At 44.6% G+C, this 23,671-nt stretch overlaps 1 protein-coding gene across 1 annotated transcript; it reads right to left on the reverse strand.

Annotated features, from left to right (window-relative positions):
• Positions 1-4,140: 4,140 nt before the first annotated feature.
• On the reverse strand, positions 4,141-12,435 carry LOC126522176 (galactosylgalactosylxylosylprotein 3-beta-glucuronosyltransferase S-like). The gene is made up of 4 exons (XM_050170919.2): positions 12,250-12,435; positions 9,404-9,607; positions 6,076-6,366; positions 4,141-5,116 (listed from the first exon to the last, which is right to left on the reverse strand). Exons 1-4 carry the CDS (start codon positions 12,433-12,435, stop codon positions 4,973-4,975), a joined length of 825 nt encoding a protein of 274 aa, XP_050026876.1. The 3' UTR covers positions 4,141-4,972.
• Positions 12,436-23,671: the final 11,236 nt, after the last annotated feature.

The following is a 23,671-nucleotide window of genomic DNA, read 5'->3' on the forward strand; positions in this document are numbered from 1 at the left end:
TCACGCACTACTACTGTATACCGAGTTTGCACTTTTCTCATCACTAATTCAACATCTTCATAAGACTGATCTACTTGCTCATCGTTGTCACTGAATGTTGGAGCGTAGGCTCGTACTACCTTTAATCTACACATCTTATTGAGTTTGACTACGACTACTGCTACTCTCTCGTTAATGCTGTAGAATTTGTCAATGTTGCCCGCTATGTCCTTCTGGATTAGGAATCCTACCCTGTATTGCCTTCTTACCAGGTAGACCTCTATACCAGAGGACATGGCCGTTCTTTAGCAATGTGTAAGCCTCACCAGTTCTTCAAATCTCACTAAGGCCGATAATATCCCAAACAGTGTCTGATATTTCTTCAAAGAGTCCTGCTAAGCTAGCCTCACTCGAGATGGTTCGGGTGTTCAATTTTGCAAGGGTCACTTTCCATTGGCGGCCTGTCCGGATCCAGAGATTCTTAGCACCCTCTGCTGCGTTACAGGTCTGACCGCCGCCTTGGTCAGGTGCTCCGCAGCTGCAACAGGAAACGTCGAGAACACGAATATTCTCGTTCTGCTCCATGTAACGCGCTGTTGCTTTTTGCGTAAAGGCGGTGAAAACCAAGACATATTGCCGTTATGTAATATCCTGGCGAAATATAGGCTGAATTGAAATATCGCCGTGCATGGTCGGGCACCTTCAGCCAACCGTACACTGAGTGTTCACTTCCTCCAATCTCGAGTGAAGATGCCAGTGCGTGTAAACCTTTGCGAAAACGAGGACTAGCTTTCTTTTTCTCATTTATAATGACTCCTTAGTACTCGGTAGGAGGCGCCATCAAGCATAAGATCTTCCAGTCCGTTTTTCAGTGGCAGCATAAGCACCCGGTTGGTTTTCCAGTACTGAGCATGATTTTGACCGTTTGGACAAGCATGCTGAAAAAGGAATTTTGTTTATCCGTAAAAGTATATGACAGGAAGACTCTTGAACGCAACTCTTGTCTATAACCGCGCATCGTGCTAAAACACATTACATAAACGAAACAAACGCGAAATTAAATTGTGCACGCTCCATGCAAATTTGAAAATAAGAGTGCTGAAGGTAAAAAAAAAATTCGCTTTCATTGAACTGCCGTTGACTGGAACCTTTGCTAGCTACGCAGGGACAAGATGAAAAAAAGAGACCCGGTTCGCTTTGAAATTGCGACTGGTTAACTGCTGCATGCGCGTAACAGGGTGAACATGACTGAATGGGCACCCGTTTACGACCCGTACAAGGCAGGCATTCACAGGAAGATGGATGACGAGATAGAGTGTCCTCGTCGAAGTGTTGGCTTCAGCAACATCCCTTGTTGGACCATACACTGCTTATCCCTTGGAAACCGCCGTGGTTGCTTAGTGGCTATGGCGTTGGGCTCCTAAGCACGAGGTCGCGGGATCGAATCCCAATGACGGCGGCCGCATTTCGACGGGAGGCGAACACACCAGTGTACTTGAATTAGGTGCACGTCAAAGACCCCCAAGTGGTCCATATTTCCGGAGTCCCCCACTATGGCATGCCTCATAATCAGAAAGTGGTTTCGGCACCTAAAACCCCACAATTTAATTTGTTCTTATCACTTGGACTCAGGCTGGAAATTATGCGGAACACTAAATAGCGTCTTCGAACCCAGATGCGCTTTTGATTTTGACTGATAATTTGGCCCTGGATACCAAACGAAAATCGTTCGAAAGAAAAGACATTGGATTACCATGAGCACCAGCTTTTAACAACGTAGCCATGTGGTCAAATTGCCCGAAGCACTCGGCTTGGCATCCAGGTGATCGCGATTGCAGCTTTGGTGAACTCATCTAATAATTTACAATTGTATACTCGAGCGCAAGCAACACAGGAAACGTCTCCACCTCTGGCATGTGTTTGCGAGCATATATAAAGAAAGGGGTCAGACAGGGAGACAAAATCTCTCCAACGCTATGCACTGCGTGCTTGGAAGTATTCAAGCTATTAAACTGGGAAGGCTTAGCAGTAAAGATAGACAGCGAATATCTCAGCAACCTTCGGTTTGCCGATCACATTGTTCTATTCATCAAACAATGCAGACGAGTTGCAACAAATGATAAAGGACCTTAACAGAGAGAGTTTAAGAGTGGGGTCGAAGATTAACATGCAGAAGACAAAGATAATGATAAATAACCGGGTGAAGGAACGAGAGTTAAGGATCGCAAGTCAGCCTCTAGAGTCTGTGAAGGAGTACGTTTACCTAGGTCAACTAATCTCAGGGAACTCTGATCATGAGAAGGAAATTCACAGAAGAATAAAAATGGGCTGGATCGCATACGGCAGACATCGTGAGCTCCTAACTGGGAGCTTACCATTATCATTAAAAAGAAAGATGTACAATCAACGCATTCTACCGGTGCTGTAATAGGGGGCAGAAACTTGGAGACTGACAAGGAAGCTAGAAAACAAGTTAGGGATCGCGCAAAGAGCGATGGAACGAAGAATGTTAGGCATAACGGGAAGAGACAGGAAGAGAGCGGTGTGGATCAGAAAGCAAACAGGGATAGCCGTTATTCTAATTCACATTAAGAGAAAGAAATGGAGCTGGGCTGGTCACGTAATGCGTAGGTTAGATAACCTGTGGACCGTTAGGGTTACAGAATGCGCTCCAAGAGAAGGGAAGTGCAGTCGAGGACGATAGAAGACTAGGTGGGTGATGAAATTAAGAAATTCGCAGGAGCTAGCTGGAATCGGTTGGTGATGATGTAAACTTTCGGCAGTGGCGTAATCAGGAATACGTTGCCTCATGAAATGTTTCTTTCTTTTCGGCAAGGACGCGTACGGAAAACGAAACATTATTTGTAAGCGCGCATATACAGCCCGAGGTAATAGCGCGGGCGAGCGTGGTTGGACGCCATGCGCATAGGAGCACGTTGGCCGCGTCCGGTTACGTCGGCGGCACCAGTACGTCGAACCATCGGTTGAACTATAGATGCTGTTGCTGTCGCCAACGTGACGTAACGTGTGAGCGCGCTCACGCTACGTCGGACTAAGAATAACCTTTAAGGCATCGTGGCTAGACGAAGAGTCACAAGATGTGGATACCAGCGTCTGGTAAACCAGTATCAAGCAGAAGGTCATTCTGTATACCGGAATACCGGACCCGCTAAAACACTCTAAAGACTGCCCAGCGCTCTCCGACGGCGCAGGAAGCGTCAACCGACATGCGTTCCAAATATCGCGTTTCGACCACTGAGCACTATACACGTAATGGCGTGGTTTGCTGCCATCAAGTTCAGTTGTAATTGAACGATTGTCTCGTGTATTGTGCGTTTGTTGGCACTGTCATTTTCGCATTCCTGATTGGATAAATTTATTTTACAATGGGTCCTTTTTCCGTATGTAACTTTCCGAATCAACCCCGTCATTGTAAGATTGAGCATAAATCTCAAGTATAAGGTTTACAGCTCTAACTCAGAACTAAAATGGCGATTGCGCAATTCTCTAAACTGCACTCCTTAAAACATTTAAAGGGAGCAAACTTGATCAGTCGTACACCAGTGCGTAAAATATAGCACCTATTTGTGGAGAGTACGATTGCATAATTAACCCTCGTAACCGTTAGATAACGCAAGCGTTACCTCACGAAAGCTGTATATTCCTACATAACATTTGTCCGCTTCACATGCTGTAATAGAGGCAATTTAGAGAAATGCCCTATCTGTTTTTGAAACTGAGTTGTGGATTCGTAAACATTTTTTTTTGTTTTTTTATGCCTTCGATTTTCGAAAAAAATTGTAAAAGTTTGTAGATAGTCTGCTTTCTTTCTCTTCATGCAACAAATTTCATTCGAATTGGTTGAGCATTCTCTGATGATAGTGTTTCTGCGTCACACGTGTGTTTGAATATGAAAATTAGAGTTGGGCTTGAAGTAAACATTCGTTTTGATCACAGGGCTGTTTAACAAAACTTTAATTTGGGGACAGCGAGTTTCATGAAATATATATGCTTATCTTACAAAGGCTGACTCAGACATTGAACACAGGGTTGTTTTATGTCTCTCGGTATTTTGTTTCGTTTTTCAGCAGTACTGCTAGACCAGTACAGATTCTGTATCATGTTCTTTGACTACACAGCTATATTCGAATACCGCTTGTTGCTCTGCGAATCATATTTCTCTGCGTACCATTATTTTACAGCGCATGGTGCAACGGCCTTCGCAACTTTTTTTATTTAGACAACAGTGCGCTCATAACAAAGGGTGTTACATTGGAAAGCCCCCTGAACCATTCTGAGTTTGTAGGACAGTGAGCGGTTACTCTCTCGCCTTCGCTGTCCTCCTCCTGTTAGTGCTCTCCCCCTCGCCGCGTTGCCATCTCTCCCGATATATTTTTTTTTTCGCGTATATATACAAAGGTTGCATAAAAGCACCCACGAAGTGGGCTATATAACCTTAGTATGCTGACCAAGTATGCCCATTTTTGTTACCAAAAAATAACTTCCCACTTAAAACCTGAAGGAGTTGCGGCTTCCAGGCATGTCTAAAGAACGCGGATCTGTTAATCGAATGGTATATTTACTGGACTCTTTTATTTATCGTATTTTCTTTGATTCGGCCTCTCAGTCATTGGCCAATCCTTCAGAATGAGCATATTCCGCTACAGATTCCTGTATACATAAACATCGCCGAAAACCATTTTCTATGTAACAGCAAATAGGCATCACCACTCCTCCAACCTTCGCTTCGGATAGATTCCAACATTTTCATTGGATATGCATAATTGTGTTGAATTATTAAAGGTGATTTAGGGGTTCTTTAATACACACCCCATCTCTGGGGGGAGACCGAACAGACCAGAGAGCAAAACATGGCTGGGTTTTTTTTTTTTTTTTCAGGCATGTTGACGACATGCTCAACATTCCTTGGCCCCGTTTTTTGTTAACATACGTCAGCAACTCACACTTAACCAAGGAACGACACGGCTCATTGTTATTTGTCCGCATTATATGTTTCTTCTGCTCGGATGTTCTTGTATAACAGCGGTAGATTGTTCGGCGGCGTAATGTTATGGGAACGTAATAACTTTGTATCGGGAAATTTTGCTTGAATCATCTTCGTGCGCCACACCAGCACCTGCATAAAGTGATAAATATTAGCAGATTTCAAGAGACACCATCGAACACGTAAACATATTTTATTGCGACTTAGGTTTGAACGTGTTAGCGGACTGCACAACGTTTAACTTTCCTGTATGCATTGTTGAACCGTTCGCCCCTACGTCTTCATATATTGAAGTCTACGTCTTCACACATTGATAAATTTTCTTATAACTGTCTCTTAACGATACTCCTGTAATTTCTCATATTCTTGTTTGGCCCAGTCGTTGTGAGCCTTTATCAGCTCTAGTAGTCCATGTAGTACCGAACATTAGCAAAAAATTTCCGCATAGTTAATCACATTGTAAGTGACGTTAGAACACCCAGGACAGCGTACTTCGGTCACTTTCACTTCACTACATTGATACTAACGTATATGTGCACATTTATGAGAAAGAAGTTTGAATGGAAGCCCGCATGTAAAAAAAAAAACATAATGGCGTATTGTTCCGACGCTGCAATTATATACCGTGACCGCAACTGGCTCTCCCTGCTGAAAACAGCAGCTTCTTGGCTTCTTTTTTATACACACAGCCTCGTGCTCTACATTAATCCTTGCTGTTGCCTTCAAAACATGTGCACGCAAACCACCAGTCTCAGAGTCTCTGTGAAGCGCAAAACCTCGCACACATTGCCGAACATAAAAGTTGGGTGATCACGCTATGGGTAGCGTGTTTGCCTGAAGTGCACGCAGCCACAAGAACTTCTGTTCAAATCTCAGTTCCTTTTTTTTATTCTTTCTTTTCTTTTTCTAGATTAACGCGCAACCTGCCATAAGGTTCCCGCCAGACGCAACTTCCCAGAGAGCCGGTGATGGGTCTCTGCCAGAAACTAAGTCCCATAGTACTGGAGTGTGTGTTATACTTTTATGGAGCTGCTGTGAGCGCAAAGAGCCCCCCCCCCCCCCCCCCCTCACAGTTTCGCATATACAAATACCTCTGTGCATTTTCTGGCCAGCGGCTCCAAGTCGTCGACGGTGACGCCGAGGCTCTCGAGAAACACAGTCGCGACTTGGTCCAAGTCGAAGCTTATGTTGGGGCTGGCGCTGGACAGGACGAGCCGCATATTGACGGCGAACCCGGCCAAGTCCATGGCGAAGCGACGTCCCGGCTCGCTCGGTTCGTGGAAGCCCACAACGCGGCCGTCGGGCGACACCAAGGGAGAACTGATGTTGTACGCCCCTGTCAGTGCCACGGGGAACACGCCGACCCGTTGAACCTGAGCAATCTGCGAGCACAAAGCGGCCCGGACATGCACTGCGGAGACTTGTTGCAGCCAAGCAGTATGGGGCAGTGCACGACAGCTTGTGTGCGGTGGCAGTGGCAACGTGTGGCGTCGTGCACGGTCGATATCGAAGGTGCACAAGGGCATTACAATGGCATTGCACAAAGGGAAGCCAGCGCAAGTGGAGCCGGCGTAGAGCACAGGAATGTGCGTCTGATGTAGCGGATAATACAGGAGAATTGAGCTCGGTTATAGCGAGGCGTTGAACTGCGCATGCAAAATGTTTTCGCATATATTTTGCCCAGAAAGTTGCAGTTAAAGGTATTCTGGCCATTAACCGAGGGCACAACGTTCCCACGGTCGCAAAATTTAACATACATTGAAAGGTTTGCAGTGCTCTTTGTGAAATGCGTTACGCTCAGTACCTTCGACGCCTCCTACAAGACGTCACGCACGCGCTGCTGAGGAAGAACCCTGCCGCACACGTGACAAGCCTTCCCGAACTCATTTCGCCGGAAGCAGAGTCATTTACGGGCTACTCCTACAAGCTGCTTTATACGAGTACTGTATGTGTGCAAAGAAAGGGGCACACTGCAGGCTAAGAGAATAGGCATTTTCTTTAGAAGGGCAATATATCGATGCTCTCCTGTGTCATTGTTTTCTTTTTTTTCCCTTTAGTTGGCGTCCTCGTAAGTACTTCCCTATAAGTGACAGAAAGGGATTGCGTTGCGCTTGCTCGCGCTGCGTTTAGAAAGCCTGCTAGCAGAAAGTCGTACTTTCACTTATTCACGCCTTATTGATAAACTCTGGTAGTAATCGTCGTCATGGAAGTGGTTAGAGCACAGCACTGTTGTTCCTGAGCGCTTGAAATTCTTTCGATTCACAGCAGCCTCCCACTTAGCTGCAAGCTTCTTGTCTTGCGGGGAGTAATGGAATATCGTCGCGGCCGCTGGTGTTCGTGCAACCGTAGGCTGCACAGAACGCCGGCATGATCGGCCCACCACTTCAATTGACGCTGCGCACGTCAACCACTTTACATACACACAAACAAAGGAATGCAGGGTCGAGTGAAGCAGATTATGACGGCACGCGCGCAGAAACAAGCGCCGTCAGGCACGATCGCGGAGACTGCGAAGGAACGGAACACCAGTGCTGACGTCACTACGTTGCGGTTTCCGGTCTCCGCTCGCATCGTCAGCGTCAGCAGCAGCGCGCGGCGCTCGACGGGGAACGGAGCGACAGCGCAATTTTAACCGGCGATTACGTCGTTCCTAAGTGAAAAATCCCGCCCAAAATTTTACGTGCATGGTTTATAAGGTTTCCGCATCCGTATATGAGCGTCTTATTTAATTCGGCAGACTCTTCAGTTTCCCTTTAAAGGCTCACATGGAGAAATATCCGCACTTGGCGCTCGCGATTAACAAGGCGAGAGCGAGAATTTCCCGAAGCGAGCACATGTCTCAACTTCTACGGGAAGCCGCAGATTTATCTCGGTGTCTTCAGCATGGTGGACGTTTGTTCAGCGTCAAACTGACGGCTAGCTCGTCTACCTATGCAGGACACCCTTATTGTGGTCGTGAAGCAGTACACATATGCAGAATTGTATCAATCGTGCACACCGTAAAATATCCGGCTGTATAGTATGAACCCTGTGATTGTTAGCCGGTTCACGTTTCCTTGCTCCGTTCACCCACAAATAGCGGCAAAATAGAACTTCATGGCTAATGCACAAAAATGAGCAACTCTTTTACACTCTATAACATGGCCAAGCTACCGATCGGCTGTGCTTCCTCTTTAACAGCTCCTGCTAAGAGATGAACGCCGCCTGTTGATAATGGATTGCGGAATTAAAAATAAGGTTAATAATGTGTATTGTTAACCACTGTAAACGTATGGAGTCAGTTTTCACTCGTGGTGAAGCGAAATTATTATTTAAATCCAGGAAGTTGAGTGCAAGAGCAGACAACACATTATTAGTAACTCAGGGTGAGGAATGGTGCGGGAATATTATGCACTGAGGGTGGCTAATATTGTAACTTTTACAAGGTGAAGGCCCGGTGAGGAGCAGGCTCGCGGTTTAAGAATGAGGCAAAAAAACGATATATGAATGGATACGCTTCGCTCTGCTCGTTACACTGATGATGGAAATAAGATCGGCAGGTTAAATGGCTCTCCTCAAGGCGTCCCCTATTACGAATAACCTACCAAGAAAAAAAGACAGAAAAGATGAAAACAATGAAATCTAAGTCAACTGCCGTTAACTAGTATTTCACATATGGTTATTTAAAATTTGCATTTAAATCAGCCGCAGATTTGGTGCGTGTGAAAGAAATACATAATTAGAAATGCTGCAGGGTATGCAATATCTGCTGGTCAAATTCATTTGGTACGGACGAGCCTAGTAGTCGATTCCCTCACTGGGGAGGTATTTTTACAGTGAGTCGAAGCACTCAAAATACTAGGTATGCGCGACTCTTTCACGATGTCCTGGAAGAACTGTACCGTTCACTGAATTTACGTTTGAAAGGAACTGAAGGCACGTTATAGAGCTGGTGAGTCCGTATTTGATATAGACTAAATAAAATTTTCAAACCACTCGTTACCTGCCTGTTTAGAGGCATTATACAAAACGTTTACACTCGTTACCTGCCTGTTTAGAGGCATTATACAAAACGTTTACAACGTTCAACGTTTTCCCTCTGTCCTGAATCAAATGTGACAGCAATGTTATACTTCGAAGTAATGGGGGTTCACGTGAAGCGTGAAAGTTTGAGCTCTGTAGGCAACTATGCGAGTTTCCGAAAGAATTGCCGGATGCTCATTTTCCCGTTTTTATACCATATGGAAGGCGCCGAGTGTGGTAACCTGGTCTTCTCGGCGAAGCAACCAAGGTATTTCCTTGTTTATATTTGATTAAAACGTAAAGTATGACGTGAGTGATATGCATGATCAAATGATGTGCGTGCGTCTGGCTTGCTTGCTAAGAACATTTATAGCACCGTCATACAAGTGCACCCCAACGAGCGCCGCCTCTATGTACCTGAGCGAACAGGCGATGGTCGTAGGAGTTGTCCTCTTTGGCGAAGTACAGCACGGAAGGCAGCACGGCGTTGTCTCGCAGCCACTCTATCGCCCTCATGCGACGGGCGACGAACATGCCGTGCGTGATTCGCCGAAATTTCGAGGGAGTCCGACTGGCCAGGTGAACACCGGCCAGCCCCGAACGGCGCAGTATGTTTCTCACCTGCGATTCGCAAATATTTAGTCATAATCATCAGCCCAATTCATTTTATTTGCTGCCGAAAATGCTTGTTTTTGTTTTTCCTTCATGTTTAATCGTTTTAGTTTGAGTTGTATTAATTTGCGATTTTTGCTGATAGTACGGGGAGTAGACAAGATCAGACAAATGCAAAATACGTATATGCATTGTTCCCTATGCGGGAAAGATCCGACTTCTCAAATGCGATGAGAGAAACCAGAGTCGAAAAAAAAGTGCGTACTCGTTCTGACAACCTGGGGCGCACCGAAATATCTGACGTCAGAGTTTGACATCAATAGCTATTACAGTTTATTTCCTTTTGGTGTATTCTGTTTACTGATTCGTACTGTTCTCGTGTCGTCTGATTCGGCGTAATGTTTTCTTGCCACGAAAAGGCAACGAAATAAAAGAAACGTTCATTTGTCCTTATCAACGATTCAGTCTTACCCATTATTGGGTCAGGATGTTAGCAGCGGGACCAGCAAAAATGTTTGCTTTATAGAAAACTATATATCACGCAAATTTTGCTTTTCTTGATCTGGGAAGTGCGTGAAGCCCTGGCGGCCAGCTTCAACGATGCTTCCTATTGAACTGTGGTATTTTCGAGACCCGCCAATGTGGCGAATACGGCCAAATTTGCCCAAGAGTAAAAGTTCAGGCTTTTGTCCATGCGCTGTACGACGTTGCTCGTGGAAAAGTTCCGGCTGTAATGTTCAACAACATGTCGGAATACTGTTGATCAAGTTGATCGACTTTTTTTACGTTCCCGCAAGGAAGGTTTTACCACCTTCGGTAGAAGGGCATCTCCCAGAGTTGCACAGTTATTTCTGTGCAATGTCAACGTGTCGTTGTTTGAGCGGCTTTGCAGCAAAGGTGCCAGCCGTATAGCAGCTAAAATGAATTATCGTGGCTTAAGATATAGACAGAACTGACCTGCGTACGCATGCGCTGGCCAGCCTTACGCGCACAGCGATGACAGGTGCATTCCTCATCGTACAGCAGTGCAGGCCATTTTGCAAACAAACTAATCGACGGGTTGCAGGTCCTGCATCTTGATCGCAGGATTTATCTTGACCGCGACCAAGCCTATAATTTATTCACTGGTCATGCCCAATACATGGCCTATCTTTTTACTGAACGCCAGCGATGTCTCGATACGGCAGAAAATTAGTACGCACACATACGTCCGTGATGGCATGAAGGAGCTCTTCTACCAAGACGTCTGCACGTGATGGTGAAATAAGCCTTACTCAACACAGTATACTGCCAATCATCGCCTTCCTTATATAGGTACATTCTGCGCTCTTGAATGTTGCCCCAAAAGTGGCAACATCGCAGAGTAGTGGCAGACGCAATCATTGAGCATGGATACGGCATTGAAAACTTCCTCACCATTTGGCAGAATAGACTACATGACCCTACACTTGTTATCCATGACTACGTCATTATGCGAGTTGACTGACAAGGCCGCTGTAACTATTTCGGTATCCTGCGCGCGTATGCTTCAGCGTCCAGCAGCACCAGTTCAATTTTAAACTCGCAAGGCCTCAGCTATTGGCTGTAGTCTGCTCCATACAATGGTGTATTACTGCGAACAAGCACAAGACTTTCTCAAAACTGCAAGCGCAAGTGACCTACATCAGCAACTTTTCTGGCGACTGAGGGAGGGATCGATGAACGGGTCAATTTCTCGCTGTCCCCTTTCAATCGAGACGATGACCAGAGATCTCACCAATCTCGTTTTTTATGCATTTCCGCCTGCGTCTATTCTTGGCTCTTAAAATGTGTGGTTCGTGCTGATGAACCACAGAAACCTCAGAAACTGGCCCAAAACACAATGTTCTTCTCATCCTCTGTTTCCGGCACTTTTAAGCCCAGCTGCTTCAGGCGTCCTTTACTAAGTCTGTCAACCAACCCGACCCCTCCTCTTTCCTCACATTCGTTCATCTTGCCCCCTACAGTCATTAAAGCAGAAGGCGTCGAATTGGTCAAGTACGCCCTCGTTTACCTCTGGATGGCTACCATGAAATTTTTGCAAATCACCTTCAGTTGTCGTGGCGCTGTTTGCACATGCTGTACTGAAATGTTGTCCTCATCCGCGAATTATCCCTCACGAACTCCGCCTTCTCAGCCATCAGTTTCGCTACGAACAGTAGAGGGTTGCTCTATGAATCATCCTAAACCTATTTTCTCCTAATTAAATTCATTGTTGTACGTAATAGTTGCATGCATATATATATATATATATACATATATATATATATATATATATATATATATATATATATATATATATATATATATATATATATATATATATATATCTATATATATATATATATTTGTGGGTTCAGGTCCGTGACTCCAGAGGCAGTGGCCAGCTGAGGCTCGCAGAGACGACACAGTGGGCAACAGCAATTCAAGAGACAACCTTTACTCCCGACGTCCCAGACCAGCTGGACTGCTTCCTGAACGTCGCTCCTCACGCTCCGGCGCCAGGCTTGCTGCCCGTAGCACGGGCGGCAAGGATTCCCTTGTATATATCTACATATAACGCGGCGGAGAGGAACTAACAGCACATGGCGACCTTTCGGTCATCTGACTGCAACTCCTGCAAGGATGCTCACCAACGTGGACGGCCGCTCGCCCTCCTCGACGACGACCCAGAAGATGCGAACCTTTGCCAGCATGAGCGTCTGTGACAGCCTTACCAACACGGGGGCCTGGTTGGCGCGCCGGTACGTCGGCGTCACCACGTAGACCGTGGGTCCTCGGGCGAAAATGCGCGCACCGACGGCTTCGAGGACTCCCATCGTGCACGACAGCGATGGCAAGCGTACCGTAGGCACTGCACGCCAGAGCGCCGTTCGAGTGGCGACGGAAAGAGAGCAGCACAATGCCTCATCAGCGCGCAAACATAGGGGGACTACGAGAAAATCACGGTAGAAGCGCAGTCCGTTAGGTCAACGTTTCTTCGGAAAATCGCGGTAAGGTACGACAGCCTTGACGCAAATCAACAAAATTCCTTAAGGTCAAGTGAACAAAATCATGAGCCGTGAATAACAGCTATTTCTTATCTTGATAGCAATGCCAACACACGGCGGATGCAGATGCCTGGTGTTCGATTATGTCGAACAGGTTCCATTATTTTACACATGCGCTGACGACGATGACTCACGTTTACAGACGTGCTGCGAAGGGGCACCACGCAACAACACTGGCGACAATGACTTGCAAAGGAAGAATCCGTTCTATTTTATAGAGAATCAGCATGTTATTGCGATAGCAGCTATATTGACACTCCGGACGAAATTCGGCCGTCGCCGTCGCCGTGGGGTCCCGTATAAAGTCCAAGTGCGATAAAATCGTGGCCGCAAGCCGCATGGTGTGGGTGAGAGAAAGCGTGCGAGGCTGAGCTGACAAGGACGGCGCCTTGATGCGCGGCGTCTTCTTGCGCGTGCGAGTGGGGGGTAGGGAGGTGCGTAGATGGCAGGTTAGCGTACGTCTCCCCTTCAAATCCGGCCGCGGCTGCGCATGGTGTGACTGACCGCGACCGCCCGCGCCTTGTCTTGGAAGTAATCTGCGGTCGCTACGAAGGCTACGAGAGAGAGTGTTCGTGTGCGCTGTGTTCTCGCGAATGCTGCCGCTCCTCGTGACGTCAGCGTCGTGAGCGCGAGCAGCCGGAGTCATCGAATGAGATCTGCTCATGTTTGCCTGTGCGGAAGTGACACCATGCTTTCCAACTGAATTAGTAAGCTAATGTTCAATGCAGTTTATACGGCCAATAAAACAACGAACCTTACTTCCTGTACTTGCCTAATAATTTGCTGTCACTATGAATGTTTCGCCTTTTCGGCGAAACTGCTATTTTTTTTCTCGATGAAACGAATATTGCTTCAGCGACTTATCTGCCTAACAATTCTCCACCGCTCATATGGATGGCATTTTTCAGATAAAAGTACATGCAAGGAAATTGGTCTGCTTACCGTAGAACAGCAGTAGCAAAAGGCCGGTTACTGTGGCCACACCGACCCTGAGCGACGTTCTACGACACAGGCGCGAGCACACGTAGCCTGCAAGTGCAGATTTTGTTGCGCAGTAGGGTAGAAAGATGGGCGAGTTGGAGATGATGCATACTTATTCACTGCATACAACTAATCGATGATGGCGACGCGAAGAGAAGTTTAGTTTGCCGAGAGTATACCACAGAAGTTTCACAAACGTCGAGAGAGCGAGCACAATGTCGAGAACGGTGGACGCGAAACGTTGTCGAAACATTATTGTTTCGTACTTTTTTGTGCATATGGAAGCGAGACTATAGCAATAACCTTGTGTCATGCAGATGTTACCGCTACCGTTACCATGCTGCAGCTGCACTTTCGTTCTCGGGTTTTCATTAGAGACGCAAGAAAAGTCATTGACGCAACTCACTGTCAGTCGTTGCCTGCTTTACTCACCGCAACGCACTCGCATCGTGAAGTCAATCGCGATCACGTATAAAAAAAAAGAACACTGGCAAAGTCAGTGGACCCCAATTCTTCTTCTTCTTCTTCCTTCAAATTTTGGCACGTACCCACGAGGGGGGGATTGGCCTTGGTCCTCAGTGGAAGCATAATATGAACTTACTGTTTCCGGTTAATTTATTAATTTGTATTATTCACATTTAATTATTAGTAAAAATAAATTATTTTCTGTTTCTTGAATAGTGGTCATTCCAAATGTGACGAAGATGCTATATGATGAAAATAACGCGACTGAGCGTTAATAATGAGGAAAATGTGCTTAAAGTGAGAGTCTCCCAGTCGCAATGACGTACTCATGTACCATCTGACACACTTTCTTTCGGGCTCGTCCAATGGTATTTTGCCCCAAAAGGTAAAATGTTAACCACTGATAGAGGAAGGCCCATACGCGATAGGAGCTGCTCTACGTAGGTCTTTCCTCCGAAATTATATTTTCGGCAAAATAGGAGGAAACCACAATGAATGAGGGTTGGTTGATCTTCCTCTTCTTCTTCTTCTTCTTCTTCTTCTTCTTCTTCTTCTTCCTATCACGTATGCGGCTCCTGCCCACTATGGTGGATTGGCCAAGGTGTGGATAAATTATTCCAATTTATAATTAATAATGTTCCGAACGCAGAAATATCTGTTAAAATATAATCAATAAAGTCAGATAGAATTAATAACAGTTAATTTAAAAGCACACAAAAAGTAAAAAGATAGAATTTAGCAGGGCATTCGGTTGGATTATGTAAGAACGTTTTCGACAGCGGAGCAAGCGTGCCTGTGGCTGAATCCCGAAGTGGAGGCTCGAGCGAAAGAATAACAGGTTCTGTTAAGTCCAGGCGAAGTGATGGAAAAGGTATTTGCAATATTCTTTCTCTTGCTGCAGAAAAGCGGCGACAACCATAGAGTGTCTAAGGCGACAACATAAAAGTGGTAGCGTCTCCGTCTCACACTCCGGAGACCCTGGTTCGATTCCCACCAGCCCATCTTGCAATATGTTTTTTTTATTTTTGAAGTGCCTTCTGGGATTTATCGCTCACGGCCAACGCCGCTGACGCCGACGCCACCGGCTTTTCTGCGACACGAGCTCATTAACGCTGTCGCGTTAAAAGGAAGCGATGGATTGTCTCTTCCTCATTACAAAACGAGCAGAGGGGAGGGAACCAAACCCGACCCATGCAAGTAAAAATTCCGGCAGGGACTGCGGCAACGTAATTTTGTGAGACAGACCTCTCGCATCTTTGTGTTACAGGATTTACTACGCTAGTAAAATGTAAGGTGCTCATAATCTATAGAAGTAGTCAGAACCGGGTTTGATAAGGCTTTCACAATTGATCGTATCCGAAATCTAGCAACCGTGATAATATGATGTCACTGGTATAACAGGAAGCACCGGGCCGAAAAGGCGTGTCTTGTTTCTTTGCTTGTTTCCTATACCATGGCGCGTACCCACTACGGGGCATTGGCCAAGAAGCCGGCGTTAAACGAAAAACGGTTATAGGAAAACGTGTGTTTTGGAAAGGAGAGCAAGCTAGAAGGTAGTATGTTTTAATCGTTTTAATTGGAAGTTTGTCAAATAATAAATCAACAAATTAACAGGAATGTGAACTTCCTAAGATAATAAATAACAAATCAGTAAATCAACTAGGTATTCTCCTTGTGTCACCAAGGAACTCGCATACGATCCTGCATACGTTCCTGTGGCGAAAATCCCATTTTATTGCCGCAAAGCAGAGAATCTTTTCAATGTGTATAGCAATGCCTAGTTTTCGAGATGGAATTTTGAAGTATCTTCTCTACAAGAAAATACTTCGAAATTCCATCCCGGTGACAATTGACCGGCGATACCCTGGCGGGACAAGAAGCTCTCATCCAGCAAGTACGTCCAGGAGCCATGGCCAGTGGAGTCCTGGAATGAGGACGCCATCCACTCGACCTCAAGAGCAACGACCTCGATGGTCCAAATAAATCTCTTCCGACCCCGACGTGGGTGCGGCCCGCGACGGCTACGGGTACTCCCTGAAAAGGGAGGTACCCTAACGCCGGTTCCTCAGGACCATTAATAACGTTCTTTGTCTGTCTGTCTGTCTGTCTCTCTCTCTCTCTCTCTCTCTCTCTCTCTATATATATATATATATATATATATATATATATATATATATATATATATATATATATATATATATATATATATCTGTCTATCTATCTCTGCGAGTTCTTGTACTTCTTCAGCTTGTTCCTACCCAGTAAATGCACGATTCATTCCCACTATAGTGGCTCGGCCAAAAATAGCGTATCATTTCGAAGCAGACTCCACAATAACTTTTTAGGACTAATGAAAGGTGACGTGGAAAGGCTAGAAAAGGAATAACAGTAAAAGTTGGTACTTCCGCATTTAAAAGCGGTTCGGGCGTTGGGCATTGTAACTAGAGTAGCACACGTTCTCTCTAGTCTACAAATATGGAAAGTTTCACAAGGATACCGACTGCTTATTCCGCCACGCCGTGGTCCCACTATGACGGAATGCCCGAGCCGAGTCTCCGCAAGAAAGAAGAGAAATCTGTCGAGTCTACACTGAGACAGTGAAAGGGAAACTCCGAAATGCTCTTTTTTTTTTTGCAACATTGAAGCGGTGACGAGATTGAAAAAAAAATGTTGAATTATCTCGTCCTTATTACAAAAATATGTAGTTTCACCGATATTAAAATGCATAGGCATAATAATGTGGGCCCAATATTATCTGCAGTACAGACTGCGCCGTTTCGCATGGCATTGATTCGTATAGATGCAAATGTATAGCCTAGTCAGTGGCACATATCCACTCGGGGGGATTGACCAAGAACCTAGAAAGTTCGATGCACAAACTAAGAAATAGGCAATGTAAGAAATATGCAGCACAGCAAAGCAGAAATCAAAATATAGAATCTAAAGAAGTAGATTGGAAATAATTATTTTAGGAGGATTAGTAAACAAATTAATAACATAAAACAAATGTTAAGGCTAAATTTGGTCGAAATGAAAGAAAACGGTACTTAATGTGAAGTTGCAACGTCGTTGTCCCTAGAAGAAAATGCCGGAGGGTAGCGCAAGCGTTTTCTTTGCTGTGCCCAAGAGACGATCCACCTAAGATGGTAAACTTAAAACAGTTAAATTTAATCTAAAGAGACGAAGCGGTGTTTTAAGGTTTGGGTGTTCAATGTAATATTTAGTGGACAAAACTTTTTTTAATGTCCTATGAGTTTATGTTCCCTATTAAATTTTAAGTTTTATTAATTTTAAGTTTTATTATGAGGCATGCCGTAGTTGGGAACTCCGGAAATTTGGACCACCTCAGGTTCTTTAACGTGCAGCTAAATCTAAGTGCACGGGTGTTTTCGCATTACGCCCCCATCGAAATGCGGCTGCCGTGGCCGAGGTTCGATCCCGCGACCTCGTGCTTTGAGCAGCCCAACACCATAGCCACTAAGCAGCCTCGGTGGGTCATCTTCCCTATTAAAAACAAACAAACAAATTGGCGAAGATGCCAGACAAGCCTTCTGCGAATAACGTTTTTAATATGGTATGCGACAACATAGTCTATTAATAGCTACATCGAGTCCTCTTCTGTGACATAGATTTTTTTTTCAGGGGCCTCATAGGTGGTTAAATCGGGGAAAATTGTTATATACGGGACAACCCTCGAAAATACGCGCACGCAACCTTCTTTCGAGAACAGGAGGACAACTTTACACAGCGATGTCACTGGTCTGCCTCGCATACGTTCGCGTAGATGGCGCTCCCGCGTAGAGCTCCAATTAGTGATCCCCCTTTCGTGTGACGTGTCTCCACCTATCTAGGCAATCACTACGGTGAGGGGGGCCGTCATAATAGTATATACGCTATCTAGACCCTGATCGTATTGTTGGTAAATTGATGGGCCACTTTTTATTCCGTAGCATATGTTATGCGCGCAGAGTTTTGCTAGTCAGTGGATGAAAAAGGGGGGGGGGGGGGGGGGGGGGGCTGACTCAGTGGGACGCACAGCAACAACATAAGAAAGCGTAATTATTCATATATCTGTAGCCACCAAAGCGGCACCGACCTAAGCCCCCCTCTCAGGCCATGCAACCGGTCCCTACGCTCCCCTTGGCAAGAACCCCCCTTGTCAGGCCTGGTGGAGAAGTGCAGCCCAAAAGAACAAGTACGATAGAAGTCAAACAAGAATAAAAAATGGTGCAGCAACATTAAAAAGAAGTTCCCCACAATGCGACTCGAAGACGAGCCCACAGTCATGAATCCAACGCTTTTCCGCGGCGCCGTGTAAGCATCGCTTTATTTTTCCCTCTTTATTGCATGGAATTATGAGTGCTGTCATACGAAAGAATTGCATTACATTTAGATACTCACGAAAAACAAGTGCACACATGCTACGCAGTCCAAGGAACATTCTTTTTTTTCATGGCATTTATTACAGTAACGTGTCACCCAATGAAACACTCAGCACTTCTGCACCGTCGTTAAATGGCAGGCACGATGAAAGTCACACACAGAAGACACACTGTTCATACGTCACGTGGAAATGCTGGTTCCGCTTTAAAAGGGTGGTAAGGATAAGTAGCTCATCAAAATGGGGTGCCAGTCCGGTCAAATATCAAGTTCATCACAAACATGTTTTAGGTGCACAGTCACCTGGATGAAAGCCACCTTTGTAGGTAAAATTAGTTCGGCCTTATAGATCCATCAATCGTGTTTTCCACAAACTATGTATTCTTATGAGGAAAAAAAGAACATGCCGAAAGGTATGTTGTTATCACAGGTCATCAGCAGATATCGTGCAGTGTGAGGGTAGATTTCAAAGTCTTTGTTGTTTCTTCAAATTTTCGCGTTTATGCTTGTGGGGGTTCACACAAGAGGTTTACTCGGCGTTTCGTTTCCTCAAAGTCCGGTGTCCCATTGAATACTTGTACTCCGTGTCGCGAAAAACGTTATACAAAGATTTATTGTCCATGTTATTTCCGCCTACATTTTGCCGATCACTATACATTGAATGGCCAGGACACTATGTACTAAAGCGAGTTCCTAATATGCATATATCCCCTTGCTGCAAAGCGTTCTGTTATAAACGTCATAGCGAAACCTTACCGGTAAAAACATGTCTACAGAGAAAGGGAATATTTGTGCCTTCTTTTAAATGTCGTCTTTGTGATGTGCCAGCGGACAATTGAACGTTCGTTTAATAGCTGCAAGGACGCCATCAAACCAGACGGAAAGGTTCGCTATTACACGCGTTCTGCATCGGCCGCTCTTACCCGTCCATATAGTGTTATGGCTATAGGGAAAGGCCCCTTCACTTTTGTCCGTTCCAACTCTCTATGTACCTTCTCCTAATTATTATTATTATTATTATTATTATTATTATTATTATTATTATTATTATTATTATTATTATTATTATTATTATTATTATTATTATTATTATTATTATTATTATTATTATTATTTTATTATTATTATACGTTCAAGTGAGTATTGTGTATATATTTCCTATCTCTGGTGTGGTATACTACTTGTTTCAAACTCCTGTTATATGACACTGTCTGTTCACTGAGCATTGTGTGTATGGAAAAGGGGTCTGATACTCTGTACTGCAATCGTGCCTTTTCATCAGCCTCCTAGTCAATACAAATGTATTTTTATTTATTTCTGTCATCCTCTGAACGAACAATGAAACAATCCTCCTGGGAGAGAAACTGGAAATTAATTTTTTCGCTACAAATCCCTGGCAAAAAAAAAAAAAAAACGGAACTCTGGTATTACATCGACAGACACCGGCTGCGGCGGACATCAAAACGCCTAGGAGACTGAAGTGCGAAAGCTTGGGCGAATTCGTTCGATTGCGGGATGCAGCTGCACATAGCGATAAAATGATTTCGTCCTGTCTTCACCTCCGTGTCCAAGTTGTTGTTGTCGTCGTTTTCGTGATATGGCCCGTGTACGTAACAGTTCAGTGATAGTACATGTGGTTTTGTGGAATTCATGAAAGCTCCCTTCGCCAGGCATATTTCGTTCTTCGACAGAGGCAGGCTTGTTTCAGTTTGTGCTTACTGACCAGACGGCCGTGCTAAGCAGCCTCGGTGGCGTCACTTCCTCTTGTCGGGCTAACGGGTTCACGCTTGACTGTGGTGCAAAAAAGACGCGAAACGACAAGGCAGGAACGAACGAGAAGAAAGGGGGTTAACAGAGGGGCCCGATATTTATTAGTCATACCATAAGAAGCCAACACTCATACCAAGGACAACATAGGGGAAATTATTTCTGCTTAATAAGTGAAATAAGGAAACGATAAACTAATGGAAATTAAAGTGGATGAAAAAACTTGTCGCAGGTGGGAACCGAACCCACAACCTTCTCATTTCGCGTGCAATGCTCTACCAATTGAACTACCGCGGCGCCGTTTCCCCATCCACTTTCTTGGGTATTTATGTGTCCTAGTAGAACCCTGGTAGAACCCTTTCTTCTCGTTTATTACACAACGAGGGTCTCGAATCCGGCAACATTGATGCCTTCAAGGTAGCATTTGTGGGTTTATTGTCCAGTTGCCTTCACCCAAAAAGATCACGTTCTCGTGACGCCTGGGGCAAAAAGGACGTTCCACGTCCGCCGCCAAGGTCTGTGAGTGGTGGCGCTGGCTAACACTCCCAGGGTTCTACTAGGACACATAAATACCCAAGAAAGTGGATGGGAAAATGGCGCTGCGGTAGCTCAATTGGTAGAGCATCGCACGCGAAATGCTAAGGTTGTGGGTTCGGTTCCCACCTGCGGCAAGTTGTTTTTTCATCCACTTTAATTTCCATTAATTTATCGTTTCTTTATTTTCATTTATTAAGTACAAGTAATTTCCCCAATGTTGTCCTTGGTGTCAGTGTTTGTTGGCTTCTTAGGACAGGAACGAGTGTCACAGAAAAAATTAAATTTATTCAAAGCAAACAACTCACCTTATTTAATGTAAGGTGCCATCCTGCGCAAACACATTTGCCTGCCGAAATCGGACCGTGGAAATGAAATTTTCGAAATGCTTGCTTGGATTTGCCCCGCAATATTTGAATGCTACTTCGCACCCGGCGAATCTTGGTCCGGTGCGCGCCAATTTGCATTGTAGAACTTGCGGCGTAACGGAGTTCGCCACATTATAGAGCCACGCGAGCGGCAACAAAGGCTGTTAGGCTTAAAAATACCCTGAGGCGCGACTGGGCACAGTAGAAAGCCAGAGGTATACGTGCGGCTTTCTTTTTCTTGTCGGCGCTTTCCTTCGACACAAGTCAGTGAAAAACTTCACACGAGGAACAAGACCGTAGATACAGGCATATATTAATCTCCTTCTAAAATGTTCTGGTATAGTAGCGCTAAGTTGTTCGGTGACGTAAGGTTAAGGCCAAGAACTGCATCACCCGAAGGAAAGTCTCTTTGCGCAATATGCGTGTGCCACACCAGTACCTGCATAAAAAGGGCCGGAAAGCAGCATGGTTTCAGGAGGCGCCATCGAGCACATGAAATAATCAGTTGTGGCCGACATGGCCGACTTTTTGTTTTTTTAGCAAGTCGCTGAATGGTCATCCCGGAATTATTACAAATAAGTGGCAGGCAAGTGAGAAATACAGTTCGCGTCCGTTACAATACAGCCGCACAACAAAACATACTTTCGTATACATATATCAAACTATATTTATCTCACTTAATTTGGTCTGCCTAATTACTAAAAAAGAATGTTTAAATGTTTCGTTTTGTAGGAATAATCGATTACCTTACCTGGACGGTATTGAAACAAAACTTTAAGGGCGCTTCTTTCGCTCCATCTGACAGCGTCTTTCACAGCTGGAAGATGAGTGGGTGAACCAGTGCGCCTGTACTTATTATGTATAAATCTTATGGCTTCCTTTGCAACCCTTCCGCTTTGGCTAAGTTAGTCTTTGTGTGAGGGAATCAAACCACATTTGCATATTCCAAGATCGATCTTATGAATGTATTGTGTATGAGCAATTTAAGGGGAATAGGCGCTAGCTTTAGGCACCTTTTAAGAAAGAGTTATTGACGTGTTGCTGGTGCGGTAATGTTGTCAATGTGCGAGCTGCATTTGAGGGCAGCAGAAAGCGTGATATCTATGTACACATTTATGCTCATTTAATTTAGCTAGCTCTGTGCCATTGATCGCGTAAATAAAGTGTGAGTGTTCTTTTTTTTTTCTTATAACAGTGAATACGGGGGATTTTTTTTTTCTTTTACATTAAATGACATCTGCCACTGCTCGCAACATTCAGATATTGTGTTAAGGGACGCAGTCAGAGAAAGACGGTCTGCATGATTGTTAATTTCTCGGTAAATAACACAGTCATCGGCGAAAAGCTTACTGTTAAAATCGATGTACGTTGCAACGTCAGTAATAAAGATTAGGAATAACAACGACCCAAGGACTGATCCTTGTGGTGCTCCTGATGATACGAAATAGTCTTTGATGTCGCATGTTCGAAGAATGCAAATTCTTTCCCGTTCAACAAAATATCTTTAAGCTAGCAGGTGATGGGCCCCGTTACATAAAACAGCTTCTACTTTCACACTGAACTTGTTATGACATACACCGTCGAATGCTTTCCATAGGTATAGTAGAACCATATTTGTTTGGCTACGGTTATTCAGGCTAAGTGCAAGGCCATGCACAACTTCTGTCAATGGAGTAATATTTGATAAGCCATTTCGGAGTTCGTGCTGCTTAGAAGAAGGAAGTTTACTCATTCAAGGAAAACTGAAATGTGTTTCAATATAATATGTTCTAGGTGTTTACCCAATATACTAGTGAGGGATACGCGGGCCTATAATTTGATACCATACCTTTATCTCCGGACTTACGTATTAGCATGATATTGTCTATTTTCCAGTCTGACGGCAACTTAGTTAATTGGAAAGATTTCCTGAAAATTAAGCCGACATATATTCGGCACCATTCTGCGCACCTTTTAAGAAAGTCGTTTGGAATGTCATCGAAGCCACTACATTTCTTAGAATCAATGTTCAACCGCAGGTTCAAGATACGAGCATCTGGGATCGATGCTCATAGTGATACATAAATCAACCGAGGTTATAGTCTCATTTTTTACTGTGAATACTCACTGGAAAAAATCATTAAATCAATCAGCCTTTATTCGGTTTTATTTTTCAGCTAGTTGTGGCTCTACTACGTTTCTACTGAAGCGCTTCTAGAACCAATTGGGATTATTTGTAAGGAAATTGGGAGGAGCTAGGTTAAAATAATAATCTTTTACTGCCTTGGTTCTACTCCTGAGGTCTCCTATGGCGTACAGAAGTTTTTAAGTTGTCGACTGGCTTGGATTATTCTTTGCCGTTTTACGAAGCCGATTAACTCGGCGCTTCGTCTGAATAACCTCTCAGGTGATCCAGTGGTTTGAGCTTTGCTGTTTCATTATTTTTTTCGCAATATACTTATCAATATAAAGAAATGCAATCAATTTTAACGTAATCTAAGGAGCATTTATATCATAGGATGCGTCAGCCG

The sequence above is a fragment of the Dermacentor andersoni genome, chromosome 6 (genome assembly GCF_023375885.2).
Source record: "Dermacentor andersoni chromosome 6, qqDerAnde1_hic_scaffold, whole genome shotgun sequence".
In the NCBI taxonomy this organism is placed as follows: domain Eukaryota; kingdom Metazoa; phylum Arthropoda; class Arachnida; order Ixodida; family Ixodidae; genus Dermacentor; species Dermacentor andersoni.

Coding starts and splice junctions, on each gene's coding strand:
- LOC126522176 (XM_050170919.2), bottom strand. CDS start 12,435: ATGGGAGTCCTCGAAGCCGTCGGTGCGCGCATTTTCGCCCGAGGACCC. Junction 9,608..12,249: donor GCGAGCGGCCGTCCACGTTG/GTGAGCATCCTT, acceptor TGCGAATCGCAG/GTGAGAAACATACTGCGCCG. Junction 6,367..9,403: donor ACCATCGCCTGTTCGCTCAG/GTACATAGAGGC, acceptor TTGTGCTCGCAG/ATTGCTCAGGTTCAACGGGT.